This window comes from Dipodomys spectabilis, unplaced genomic scaffold (genome assembly GCF_019054845.1).
Source record: "Dipodomys spectabilis isolate Male_0828 unplaced genomic scaffold, ASM1905484v1 ptg000098l, whole genome shotgun sequence".
Taxonomy (NCBI): Eukaryota; Metazoa; Chordata; class Mammalia; order Rodentia; family Heteromyidae; genus Dipodomys; species Dipodomys spectabilis.
In genome coordinates this window covers 8,243,511-8,257,576 of record NW_024870775.1, presented here as the reverse complement: position 1 = coordinate 8,257,576, position 14,066 = coordinate 8,243,511, and the positions used below count along the sequence as shown (strand labels likewise).

General features: G+C 46.3%; 1 protein-coding gene across 2 annotated transcripts in view; it reads left to right on the top strand.

The window, feature by feature from the left end:
• The first annotated feature begins 2,302 nt into the window (after positions 1-2,302).
• Lmtk2 (lemur tyrosine kinase 2) overlaps positions 2,303-14,066 on the top strand; it is an 82,264-nt gene continuing 70,500 nt past the window's right edge. For both annotated transcript variants that reach the window (XR_006148473.1, XM_042687000.1), the window contains exon 1: positions 2,303-2,704. Coding sequence is in view for 1 of the 2 variants with exons in the window: in XM_042687000.1 (XP_042542934.1) it covers positions 2,614-2,704 (91 nt within the window). In the remaining variant the exon portion in view is untranslated. The remainder of the gene's footprint in view (positions 2,705-14,066) is intronic.

Genomic DNA, 14,066 nt, shown 5'->3' with positions numbered 1-14,066 from the left:
AAATGTCTAGTGTATCTATTGGAGAGAGCAGGGAAGATCTCCTTGTACTAAGCTAATTATATCCTTCATTCAGCACGCAGACCTCAGCCAGAGCTGGCTGGCAGGACATATATCGCCCCTAGGGTCTTCCTTGTGATGGTTTGGCTGGAAGGGAGGAAAATTTGGAAAAGACCATACACAATGCCAAGAGCTAGAGACACATTGAAACATGCATGGTTTGTAATCTCAGAGATCCAATCCCAAATGGTGCTAAAGGCTCTTGCGAGTCCTCTGAGCCTTCACAAAGCCAAGAGGTGTTTTGTTTGTTTTTATTTTTTAAAAAATATCTAATTAGAAGTCTTCTAAGGAAGAGCTTGGCCAAAAGTAGGCCTGGTAAAGGGGGGGTGGGGTTGCTAAGATTTCCATTAGTCACTTTCTGAGGAATGTGTACTTTCAACCCTGTTCTATGCACCTGGCAAAAGCTCTGTGTGTGTGTGTGTGTGTGTGTGTGTGTGTGTGTGTATGTGTGTGTAAAACTTTGGTGCTTTCTCAAATAATAACAAAACCTGCTTTGTGTTGTACAATGACGTGTTGTTGTGGTGTGTTCTGATTATGATTAACTCCCAGAAAGCTTATGAGGCAGGTTCTTCTCTGGGCTGATCTCAGTTCAGGTCAAGTCTGAGTGTTCTCGCCCTTCCTTGAACACAAGCTCTGAGCTTCCTGATAGAAGCAGGAGCACAAACAGGGCAACTGTAGCTCCTTCCTAGACCTTTGCTTTCCTTTCTTATTGAGATGGGCCAAACGTGAAGGATGTTTTCTTTAAGTGTCAAAAGCTGTTCGTACGTGTTTGAAAGCTTGAATCAATCATACAACAAACGTTCCCTAGCTTGTCTGTGTGTTCTCAGCTGGATCACTGGATTTGTTTTTTGGGTTTTTTTTTTTGGGGGGGGAAGATTAGAGAATTGGGGAGGCTCTACTGTTGTCACATAAGGAAAATTCCATCTAACGGAAAATCTGGGTAGTGGGGAGCCAATGGCTCAAAACTTTAATCCTAGATACTCAGGAGGCTAAGATCTGAGGATTGGAGTTCAAAGGCAACCTGAGCAGGGAAGTCCTTGTGAGAGTCTGATCTCCAAGTTGAAGCTGTGTGTCAAGTGGTAGATCTCTTGTCTTGAGCAAAAAAAGCTAAGGGGTAGCACCTTCGTCCTGAGTTCAAGCCCCCAAACAGCAGTACAGGGAAAGAAAAGCTGGGTATTTCCCCAAGTTCCATCTTACCTGGTTGCTATTCCTCCCTTGAGCCCAAAGCCCAGACCTGGTAACTTTCCTTTAGACAACACCCAATCCAAGTCCGGCCCTGTGAAAGCTCTGGGGAATCCCAAGGGAAGCAGTTACTGGTCCTCAAGGATCTTCCAGTCCCCATCACATGGCACGTGGGATCACAGTAGGTCTAGGTCCAGGGTGGGGCGCTGGATGAGAGTCCTGGTCCTGGCCATGGATGAAGAACTTTCCTTGGTGAAGTCATATTTCAGATGTGTCTTGACAGATAAAAAGAAGAGTGTGCCAGTTGGACAAGAGAGGACTGGAAGGGCTGTCTGGCAGAGAGACCAGCTTGAGCTCAGGAGCTGAGTCACTGGGTGAAGAGGGAAGAGGCATTTTGTTCTTGAGTTGAAATTTAAAAAAAAAAAAAAAACCAAACCCAAGGCTCTTTGAAGGCTGAAAAGAATAGGTAGGTCAGTCAGCCTAAGTAGAGGAGAATCCAATTCAATTTTTGTCTGTTTAAATCAGAAGAGAGCCAGGTGCCAGTGGCTCATGCCTATAATCCTAGCTACTCAAGAGGCTGAGATTTGAAAATCACGGTTGGAAGAAAGCCGGGGCAAAAAAAAAAAAAGTCCATGAGACTCTTGTCTCCAATTAATCACCAAAAAGTCAGATGTGGAACTGTGTGGCTCAAGTGGTAGAGCACCCAGACCCTGAGTTCAAGCTCTAGGACTGGTGTGCACACCGCTCATGCGCACACACACACGCACACACGCGAAAAGTCAGAAGAGAAAACAAGCCTACTTCTTGGTGGCATAAAAGCCTGAGAAAGATCAGGTTAAATTACGGGCGATCTTTCTATCTCCCTGTATTTAAAAATGTTAAAGAATTGTCTTACCCGCTGCCCACGCACTCCTCCGTCTGCAGGGGGCGCACCCGGCAGCCACCTCGCCTCCTCCTCAGGCGAGGGGCGGGGCCGCCAGGTCCGCTGTGGAATGACGGTTGGACAGTCGCTCTGTCTATCATAGCGTCCCGCCTCCCTGCTACGTCACGTGACGCGGCCCATCATGGCGGCGGGAGCGCGGCTGCCCGGGCCCGCGGCTCCGCAGCTTTGCTGCCGTTGCTGCTGTTGAGAAGCGGAGGCGACAGCGGCGGCGCGGGCGCGCGGGCGGGCGGGCGGGCGGGAAGGATGACGAGGTTTCTGTGGCCGGAGCGGTGGCTGCGGTTTGGCCGAAGGAGCCGGGCTGAGGTTTGGCTGAAGCCCCGAGTGTCTCGGAGCAGTCCCTGAGGCAGCGGACGGACCGACTGGCGGACGGACGGACCCCCGGAGGGCGACCCGAGAGACGGCCTCGCGGGGGCCGCGCCGCGCCAGGCGACATGCCGGGACCGCCGGGGTCGCTGCTGCTGCTGCTGCTGCTCCTGGCCGGGGGTCGGGCCGGGGCCGCGCCACTTCCGCAAACAGGTGCAGGTGAGCGGCGGGGAGCGGGTTGAGGCGGGGACGGGGCTGCGGGGAGCGGGTTGAGGCGGGGACGGGGCTGCGGGGAGCGGGTTGAGGCGGGGACGGGGCCGTGGGAGACTGGGCCGAGGCGGGAACGGGGTTGCGGGGACTGGGCTGATGGGACCCGGGCCGAGGCGGGGACAGGATTTGCGGGGTCCGGGCTGAGTTGAGGACGGGGCTGCGGGGACGGAGCCGAGGCGGGGACAGGGCCGCGGGGACAGGGCTGAGGCGAGACGGGGCTGCGTGTGCCGCGCTGAGGCAGGGACCGGGTTGCGGGGACTGGGCTGGGAAAGGGACCAGGCCGCGGGGACAGGGCTGAAGCAGGGACCCGGCTGCGGGGACCGGGCTGCGGGGACAGGGCTGAAGCAGGGACCCGGCTGCGGGGACCGGGCTGCGGGGACAGGACTGAGGCAGAGACCGGCTTCGAGGACAGGGCTGAGACGGAGACCAGCTTATGGCGGGGACGGGGCTGCCGGGCTGCTGCGGCGGGGATGGCAGCGGTACGGGAGACCGGCCGTGTATGGTGTTCTCGGCTTGGAGCGATCTGAGGGCCTGAGAGGAAGCGAGCGAGCGAGCGAGCGAGCGGTCGGGAAGATTCGTGCCGCAGGGGCGTGGGATAGGGATGGGGGCGGGGGCGAGGCGAGGCCGCGGGGGTTGGAGGGAGCGCAGCCGACGAGGTGGCAGTGACCAACACCCCCTCTCCTCGCCAGAGGCTGAATCACCTACCGACCTCTGGACCTGTTGCCTGAGGGTCCCTGGCCAATCTCCTTCTCGTGGTGGCTGTGCTTTCACGCTGTAGCTGTCACCTGCTTCTTGTGCATTTCTCACATCGTAGAATAAGGACTTGTTTCTTAGGGTCTCAAACACACTTCAACGCAGATGACTTTGGGGAGCTGTGCAATTTTCCTGCTCTCCATGCCACTTTCTCTGAAGTTGTAAATTGGTGTTTTAAATTATTTTTTTAGATGCTATACTTTTTATTTGGAATGAATCTTTCGGAATGAGAAGGGAACAACCATAAATATTTCTGTTTTAGGAAGCCAGGGATGCTCTGAGTAACTTGACAAACTGGCCTAAGGAGCTAGTTTGACTGTTAGTGTGTGACTGAATGACTTCTTTCCTTTTTTCTTCCTTTCATTTCCCTCCATCCACTTCTCTTCTAACATTTTTTCCATATCATTCTTATTTGGGGTTTATTGTTCCCAAATAAAAGTTCAGCATCAGGAAACATCTCAAGTTGGGTTCTTTAAAAAAAAAAAAACAAAAAAATTATACCAATTGGCCATTATTATCTGATGGTTATCTTCGAAAAGGGGAGAGATTGAAATTGCATAAGTTACAAGAACTTTAGAGTTGGGAGAAACTTTAAGAAGGCTAAACCCAATTTTTCTTTCTCCTCTTGTGTGTCCATGCTGGTACTGAGACATGGACTCAAGGCCTAGGTGTGACGTGTTTCTTAACTTGTTCCTTAAAAGCTTGTGCTCTACCACTTGAGCCACACATAGCTGCCTGCTTTTTTGTTGGTTAGAGAGAAGAGTCTTAAATGGACTTTCCTGCCTGGGCTGGTTTTAAACTGTAATTCTCAGATCGCAGCTTCCTAAAGTAGCTAGGATTACAGGTGTGAGCAACTGGAAACCCAGTTTCTTCATCTTGGAATTGAAGATATTGGGACATTGGAACTTAAATGATTTACCTATGGTAATAGAGCAAATACCTTTTTTGAAACCCAAACCTAGGTCTTATTCTCCTCTATGTTATTGTCCCAGTTTGCCTCTCTTCTCATAACTTAATGGAATAGTCTTGAGGTCAAGAGTGATTGTAGAATAATTGGAAGCATTGCCTCCCACATCCTCCCACATTTTTGAAACAGATCTGCAGTGATGGCTAGGTGGAATGACTTCCAGAACAACACCAGATTATGCCATTGAGTGCGTCCTGGTTGAGTGTTCAGTGTTATCTCTGTGCCTTAGAATGTAGCACAGAATTCCCACCACTATCTTAGGTGGCAATTTGTTAGGTGAATTCTATGTTCTGATGCAGTAAATAAAGGTAATTGAGTGGTGTCAGAAGTTTATAGGCAGCTCAGGAGGTGTCAGAGAAAGTACCTGGAAAGTTATAGAAAATTAGATGGAAAAGTAGTGATGTTGCTAATTAAGGATATTAATAATGAACTTGTAAATTAGCGCTAGAATAGGATGATAAAGAGTATAAGGGGTTTCATGAAGCTTGAAGAAGCTGAGCATCAGTGCCTTTGGCTCATGCCTGTAATCCTCCCTCCTCAGTAAGTAGACTGAGACCTGGAGGATCTTGGTTTGAAGCCAGTCCATGCAGAAAACCCTTGGAGACTCCACCTCCACAGTAACTAGCAAATAGCTGGATTGGAGGTGTGGCTGAAATAGTAGAGCATAACCCTTGATCAAGAAAGGCCCTGAGGGGCTGGGAAGGTGGCTCAGTGGTAGAGCGCTTGCCTTGCTTGCCTGAGGCCCAGGGTTCAATTCCTCAGCACCACAAAAGCAAAAAGAAAAAAGCCGGAAGTGGTGCTGTGGCTCAAGTGGTAGAGCGCTAGCCTTGAGCTGAAGAGCTGAGGGACAGCGCCCAGGCCCAGAGTTCAGGCCCCACAATGGGACTCCCCCACCCCCCAAAAAAAAGAAAGGTCCTGAGTTCAAGCCTCATTACAAGGTGGGGATAGAAGAAGTTTCTAGAAAATGTTATACTTAATTGACTTTTTTTGACACATAGATTCTTTATAAGATCCTATGAAATATGTCTTCCTGGACACTTCTCCTGTGCTTTTAATTCTGTTTCTTTTACTATTTGATAAAGGCATGAATTACAAAAAGTAGAGTTTTGTTGGGATAATGTAGAGCCAAACAATCAGACAAATGAATTCATGAATAGAAATATCAAGTCTTGACATAAATAAAGCCATTTGGTGGTTTAGAGCAACTTGTGCAGGTTTTCCTGTCCTTTTTGGAGTGTTGGAGAGTAAGTTTGTGGTTAGGTGTTTGGCCTATGAGTCATAACCAGGTACCTAGGATTAGCATAGCTATGTTCCCTTCAAAAGAAGTTCTTTATCTTGTACTTGGGATAGATTCTCAACCACAATATTTTAGGTCAAGAAGAGTCAAGAATCCTGATGAGTGAGCTCGCTGGTTAAGAAAGTACTTCTCTTGAACAAATATGGTAGATAGGAGAACCTTGTACATAGAAAACATAACTTGCAAGTGTCTGATAGTCTAGGGTCTGTGCTTCATACCATTCAAAGATAGAGTTGGCCCTTTCCATGTAAGGGTAGAACCATTACAATGGGGTCTTTTGCCACCTTGGTCTGGTTCTTTCTGAAGTTCAGGTGATGTAATGATGTTTGGGAAAAAGCATGCTGATCAGAAATAGGTTGGAACAAAACAAGTGAACTAGTTAACTCTTAAATTGAAGTTCATTTATTCAAGGTGTCTTTGGCACCTAGAGTCATTTCTAGATTTGGAATTGAAAAGGTATTTATTTACCTGTTGAGTCATGATAAAGCTATGTAAATACTTGGATTACCCTTGTCTGTTTGTGGGGCCTGAAGGTATTTCTTGGCTGAACTTTGTTTTGGGGCTTTCCATCCCTGTGAGTGCCTCTTTTCCTGAGCTCCCCTATTTCTGCCTCAAGAGTCCCTGTGGCTGTATGTACCGATGCCTTGCTAGCTTCCCTAGGAAGCTTACATGAAGGTGGAACTCCAGTGTTTTCACACACTGCTAGATGACCAGGTAGATCTCTCCAGATCATAGCTGTCAGATTGTCTTTCATTTAGAAAAGATTCTCAGGATTCAATAAATGAGGATTCAGGAAGAAAAGGAACTCTTGTAGTTGGGAAAGCATTCCTCTGACCCCAACTTGGTGGTTAATATTAGGACAGTGGTTAGACAGTGCAACCCACTTGTATTGTTCCCAGCATATTAGGTCAGGGAGTACAGAGGAAGCTTTCAGCGATTCCAGATAAAGGCCCTCATGCAAGGCTGTAAAGCTGGTGGGACTAGCCACTGATTAAATGAGCTTGTGAAAACCTGGGTGTTCATTTTTGATGAAACACAAACTTAGCTTGTATCATGAAAAGATTCCTGAAGTAAAGGAAGTCCTTTCTGAAGTGTGAATCTTTGTCATTGTTTTAATCACTTCCGAGAAATAAAAAAATGAAATAAAAAATATGCTCATCTTCTCAGAAATAGGAAGTCTGTCCAGCTTTGTAGCTGATAGGCATTGAAGTTACCAAATCTACTGTTTGCTGATAGCAGTGTGCTGACTGTTAGTGGAATTCTCTTGAGGTTTGGAGAGTCCTTGAGCCCTCTTGTGCCCTGTGGGCTGTGTCCCTTAGATAACAGTTGTACATATAATAAAAAAGACATTGTCATGTAAACAGGATGTCCAGAGTTCTGAAACACTTAAAGGACTCATCCAAAAAAAAAAAGGTCCTTGTAGAGGGACATAGAAAAAGAATCTTAACTTGTCAGTCCACTTGAGAGTAAAACCCACGAGCCAGAGTAAGGATATGATGTCCTAGAAAAAACCTGGGCTCTGGAGTTAGGCCCTGGGTGTTAGGACCTGGTCTTAGGACTCTCCTGTGAAAAAGAATGATGATGTCTGTGTGAAGGGCGCTGAGGCTGAGGGGCAGTATGCTGGTGCTTTGTTATGGACTTGGTAATGTACCTTTTCTTCATTGCTTCTGTTATCTGTCGTTTCAGTAGTTGTCATAGGATTGACCCCATTCCAAGTGGTATGACTTCAAAGAAGAGATTCAGAAGTGTTAGCTGTTTAACATGGAATGTTTAGAATTTACTGGATTTGAAAAGGCTTGGCCAGGTGCCCATAACTCACACATAAAATGGAGGCTGAGATCTGGAGGATCTCGATTTGAGATCTTCAGCCTGAGTACAAAAGTCTAGGGGACTCCATCTCTAAAATAACCAGCAGAAAAGCAGGACTGAAGGCATGGTTCAAGTAGTAGGATACCAGCCAAGCAAGCAAGGTAAGCAAGGGCAAGGCCCTGAGTTTAAACCATGGTTCTGAGAGCACAACAAAACCAAATGAAAACAGACCAAAAAAAAAAAAAAGGCCTTGTTGCTCAAAAGAATTTGTCTTTAATTTTGATTTTTTTGTTTTTGTTTTTGGTTGGTTGTGGGGCTTGAACTCTGGGCCTGGATGCTGTCTCTGAGCTCTTCAGCTCAAGACGAGTGCTCTGCCACTTGAGCCACAGGACCACTTCCAGTTTTCTGGTGGTTAATTAGAGATGAGTCTCATGGACTTTCCTGCACGGGCTGGCTTTGAACCATGGTCCTCAGATATCAGCCTCCTGAGTAGCTAGGATTGCAGGCATGAGCCACCTGCACCTGGCTAATTTTGATTTTTTTTTTTTGAGACTGGAGTCTCACTGTTGTAGCTCACACTGGCCCGGAACCCAAGATCCTCTTGCCTCAGACTCTCAGGTGGTGGATTACTGGTGGGTGCCACCACCTCTGACCTCAAAATAACTGGCTATACGGTGAATGGACCCTATAGAAAGAAAGAAATCTGGTAGAGTTAAATATGATAGATAAGCTGGTGTCATTACTTCTTTACATTCCTGATGTTGGGAACTATGCTAGAAATTTTTAGGATGATCTAAATTAGTCTGCTTTTATATAATAAACCTGTTTTTAAGCTTCAAGATGACTAAAGCTCTTGCAAGTGAGCAGTGCTGGTTTTAATTTACTTAAAGAAACCAGGAACAATCCAACCTTCCTTGATCCCCGCACAGGTGTGTACCTGTGTGCAGTATTTCCCAGGCAGTGTGGTCAGCCCAGGGGTTAATGATAGCTTTTAGGACAGGATTGTCTCTAGCTATTTGTGCAGTCTGTTGGTCTACTCTCAGACCTGCTGTCAGAAGGGAAGAGTACTCTAGGAAGAAGTGGGCATACTTTCCTCACCTGGACTGTCTTTCAGGTTAAGATTCCATCCTCAGCTTCTCTCTTGCTCTTCATAGGAAGTTAGCATATTTAAAGCACCAGGGAATATTGAAGCAATGTATTTTATTTTTGTGGCAGTTGTGGGGTTTGAAGTCAGGGCCTGAGGGCTGGCCCTGAGCTTTTTTTTGTTCAAGGCTAGAGCTTTAAACCACTTGAGCCACAGTTCACTTTTGAAGCTATATATTTTTAAATCGTGGCAAGTGATTACCTGGAAATTGTGTCTTACCATTATAGTCATTTGCCACAGAAATCATGTGTATCAGAAAAATGACCGCAGTGTTGAAAAAAACAATTGTTTTAGCAAAGGTTAGCACAGTGCAGCAGTCCAGAACTCATTGATTTCATTGTGGTTCAAGTGGCAAAAGTGAGAACTGTGAATGCCCTGTGTCTCAGGCCCCGTCCTCCTCCTTGCCCCTCTGTGCCAGCCATTCTTGCTCTCCCAAGCTTCTAGGGTACATTCTAGCATTTATTCCCCACAGTGGGGCAGACGTTGCATTTTACTATATAATTTATGCTTTTTTTTTTTGGGTCCCGTCGTGGGGCCTGAACTCTGGGCCTGGGCACTGTCCCTCAGCTCTTCAGCTCAAGGCGAGTGCTCTACCACTTGAGCCACAGCGCCACTTCTGGCTTTTTTTCTTTGTGCTTACGTGGTGCTGGGGAATCGAACCCAGGGCCTCATGCATGCAAGGCAAGCGCTCTACCACTGAGCCACCTTCCCAACCCCTAATTTGTGCTTATTTTTTAACACTTAAGGAGACATTGATCCAGATAGATGTGCCAGGACTGGCGCTGTGGTCCTTGTAGCCTCTGGCTTTCCTCTGACCTCAGTTTGGCCAGGGTGGTGCATCCCATCTCCTTCCTTCTTTCTCTTAGCATCTTCTGTGGATGGTAGCTTTCCCTCTTTCCCCCCTCCTTCCCTCCCCTCCATCCATTTTTTGAGACAAGGTCTTGCTGTGTAGCCCAGGCTGGCCCTGAATCCCCCCAAGTTTTCATCTGGCTCTTAAGTGCTGGGACTATGGCACTTCACCATGCCAGGGCATGATTCCTTTTTTTTTTTTTTTCCTAAGCTGAAACCAGTTGTAAAAGTGTTGTTATAAGTAACATAATGAGTACATCTCTTATTAAACAGTTATCCCCCTCTCTTTTCTCCCACTTTCCCTCCCCCCAACACCCTCCCATGATACTTTCTTTTTTTTTTTTTTTGAGTCCGGTCGTGGGGCCTGAACTCTGGGCCTGGGCTCTGTCCCTCAGCTCTTCATCTCAAGGCTAGCACTCTACCACTTGAGCCACAGCGCCACTTCTGGATTTTTTTCTTTTTTTGCTTATGTGGTGCTGAGGAACGAACCCAGGGCCTCAGGCATGCAAGGCAAGCGCTCTACCACTGAGCCACCTTCCTAGCCCTCCCATGATACTTTCTTAAGAGCTAAATTGATCAGTTTATAGTTTGTAACATAATCTGTGCAGTTTCCCATCTTACAGCTCTGCATGTGTTCTTCCTGTTTGCAGATGCCTGTCCTTTGAGTGCTGGGGGGGGGGGGGTGTCTCTTTATCTTTTTATTTTATTTTATTTTTTTGACAGTCCTAGAGCTGGAACTCAGGGCCTGGGCATTGTTCCTGAGCTTCATTTGCTCAAGGCTAGCACTCTACCACTTGAACCACAGTGCCACTTCCAGCTTTTTCTGTTTATGTGGTACTGAGGAATCAAACCCAGGGCCTCATGCATGCTTGGCAAGCACTCTACCACTAGGCCACATTCCCAAGCCTCCCTCCCCTTAAAAACAAAAACAAAAAAACCCCCTCATTTTCTACCTAAGCTTTCTAGTTAGCTTGAGCAATATCCCCAACCCTAATATTTCAGGTAGGATCTTGTATTTTTTTCATGGGCAACCTCTAATCACAATCCTCCCAACCTCTGCCTCCCAAGTAGCTGGGATTACACTATAGCTATCTTTTTTGTTGTTAAATAAAAACTTATTTACAGTGCTGGGTGCCGGTGACTCACACCTGTAATCCTAGCTACTCAGGAGGTTCAGAGTTGAGGATTGAGATTTGAAGCCAGCCAGGGTGGAAAGTTCATGTGACTCATCTCCAATTAACCACCAAAAAGCCAGAAGTGGAGCTATGGCTCAAGTGGGAGCTGTGGTTCAAATGGTAGAGAGCTAGCCTTGAGCTAAAGAGCTCAAGGAAAGTGCCCAGGGCCTCAGTTGAAGCCCAAACTCCCCCAAAAAACCAAACACAAAAAACTTCTTTATAGACCTGACTTTCTCCTGAGCCGTGTGTTCTGGCCTAGCCCTTTGTGATGCCTACTCTAATGAACTTCTTGTTTGAACCTGTGAAACAAGATGTGAGATGTTGCATTGTGTGCCAGGTGAAACTTCTAAGGTATAGAACATATTAGTACACTCACATGTTCATGGTTTGTGTGAATAAATAATGTACACCGAATGGAAAGGAGGAAGGAAAATGTCATTATAGCATGTGATCAGACGAGGTAGAAATTCCTCATACCCATTGTTTGCTTGCACGCAGCCACCTCACCTTCACCTGTACTTTCTGACATTGTCGTCAGCTTTTCTGGTGTTTGCAGTGCTGCTGCTGTGAGTCCTTAAGAGGGGATGAGAGTAGGTTCAGCAAGCCATGCTGCTGACCTGTCAGTGATCAGCTGTCTGGGTTCCCCACAGTATTTGTTTTCTTGCTCTTCCCAGCTCAAACTCTGGAATGATTTGGACTTCCTCTGTGGAGGACACTTGACTACTCTATGCCATTCAGTTCCTGATGTTTGCGTCCAGGTCACTGTTTATCTCTAGGTTTGTGTGGGTGATAACCCAATACCACATTATTTATTTTGTTCAAATTGTTTCAGCCTTGGACATTAGGAGTTCTTTCCTTACATAACCCCTCCCTCTCACTCTTTTTTTTTTTTTTTAATGAGGGGGAAGGGGGTTGAACTCAGTGTTATGCTTGCTAGGTAGGAGCTCTACTACTTGAGCCACACATGTCCCAGACCCTCTTGTGTTGGTCATTTTTGCACAAGGTCTAGTATTTTTACCCAGGTCACTTAGATGGAGATTATTCTTCTAGCTCCATGGCAGACATGTCCACAACTTTCTCCTAGCATGGCTTCAATCTTCCTAGTCTCTGCTTTCTGTGTAGCTAGGATTATGATTGTGAGTCATTGCCCCATCTACCACCACCCTTTTTCCATTGAAAATTTTTTTTTTGTCGGTCATGGGGTTTGAACTCTGGGCTTGAGCACTGTCCCTCAGCACTTCAGCTCAAGGCTAGTGCACTACCACTTGAGCCACAGCGCCACTTCTGGTTTTCTGAGTGGTTTATTGGAGATAAGAGTCTCAGGGTCTTTCCTGCCCCAGCTGGCTTTGAGCCACGATCCTCAGATCTCAGCCTCCTGAGTGGCTAGGATTACAGGATTGAGCCACCTGCGCCTGGCTGAATTTTTTTTTATTGGTTTACATTAATTATGAGGGGATTCATTTTTATTTCTTCACACATGTTTAAATAGCAGTACTTCTTTCCTTTCTGGCATTTAAAGAGCACATGGTATTCTTATGTATTCTATACCCCAGCCTTGGAACCGTATGTTTCTCCTTTGGTTAGCGAATGATTTGAGAAACTGAATTCAGGGTACTGTATGCTCCTGGCATACTTTTGGTAGAGTTTTGATCTTTAGTTCCTTGAACTAATCTTTAGGTAGGGGGAGGACCACCTAGACAGACAAGTTGCAAAGGACTCTACCCCTGTTTTATTCCTGGCGCTTAAACTGTGAACACCACCATAAATACAGTAAATAACTATGTTTGTGTACTAACCACATTGTAAGAATAGTGGCAGGATCACATTTTTCCTTTTAGAGCAGTAGATTAGATGAAAAGTAGGTTGGGTTTTCCCTTAGAGCAGTCTAATCCCTAAGAATGTGAGGGAGCCCTCTTTATAGTTAGTAAGATTATTTTAGGAGGTCTCAACCTTGGAAATCATTGAGAGGGATTGTAGACTACTTCTTTTTTTTTTTTTTTGGGGTCCAGTCTTGGGGTCTGAACTCTGGGCCTGTGCGCTATCCCTCAGCTCTTCAGCTCAAGGCTAGCACTCTACCACTTGAGCCACAGCGCCACTTCCGGCTTTTTTCTTTTTGCTTATGTGGTGCTGAGGAATCGAACTCAGGGCCTCAGGCATGCAAGGCAAGCGCTCTACCACTGAGCCACCTTCCCAGCCCTAGACTACTTCTTTAACTGGTCAAAGTTGAAGGTACTCTTCAAGGATGCAGGGGACTGGAATCTTACTTCCAACTGTTTCCAGAGTTTCCCCCCGTTTTCCTTTCCTTTCCTTTTCCCTTTTTCCTTTTTTTCTTTCTTGGCAATACTCAAGTTTAAACTCGGGCTCATGTGCTAGGCAGGTACTTTTAACATTTGAGCCTCATATCCAGCCCTTTTTAAAAAGCTTTAGTTATCTTTCAGGTAGGCTCTTCTTGCCTAGGCTAGCCTAGACTGTTATTCTCCTACTTTATGTCTCTCTCATAGATGGGATGGTAAGTATGTACACAAAACCCAGTTTTTCTTTTGAGATGAGTGAACTTTTTGTCCTGGCTTGACTTTGAACCAAGATCCTGCCTCCCTACTAGCTAAGATTACAGGCATGAGCCACTGTGCCTGCTGTTTTAATTTTTATTTATGAAAAAAGTAAGAAATACACAGAAATAAATAAGATGGTAAACTCACATTTCACCTGTACCCAGCACCAACAATTTTAAATCTTGCTCTCCCTGTACTCTACCTACTATCCTAGTCCTTTTTTGATGTGAGTCCCTGCCCCAGGTCAACTGAGTTGTCATTGCTTGGGGTGAGAGGATTGCTTCTTTCAGTATCACCTAGGTAAACTCTGGGAAAGCAGGTATGGAGGGTCCTGAATCAGAGTTCTGGAGTCTGGCCTGGAAATCTGCACTTGAGATCCTTCCTGACACAAAGAATAGAAGTTGGATTTGTGTAGCTAAGATTGAAGAAAAACTTCTTTGTAATTTAAAATTGGAAGCAATACCAGCACCCAAAGTCTGACAAGATTTCTGTGTTTTCTCTTTTTTCTTTTTTCTGGCCGGTCATGGGGCTTGATCTCTGGGTCTGGGCACTGTCCCTGAGCTCTTCACTAAAGCCAAGCGCTCTACCACTTGAGCCACAGCGCCACTTCCAGTTTTCTGGTGGTTTGTTGGAGATAAGAGCCTCATAGACTTTCCTGCCTGGGCTGGCTTTGAACCGAGATTCTCAGATCTCAGCCTCCTGAGTAGCTAGGATTACAGGTGTGAGCCACCTGCACCTGGATGATTTCTGTGTTTTCTGACCACT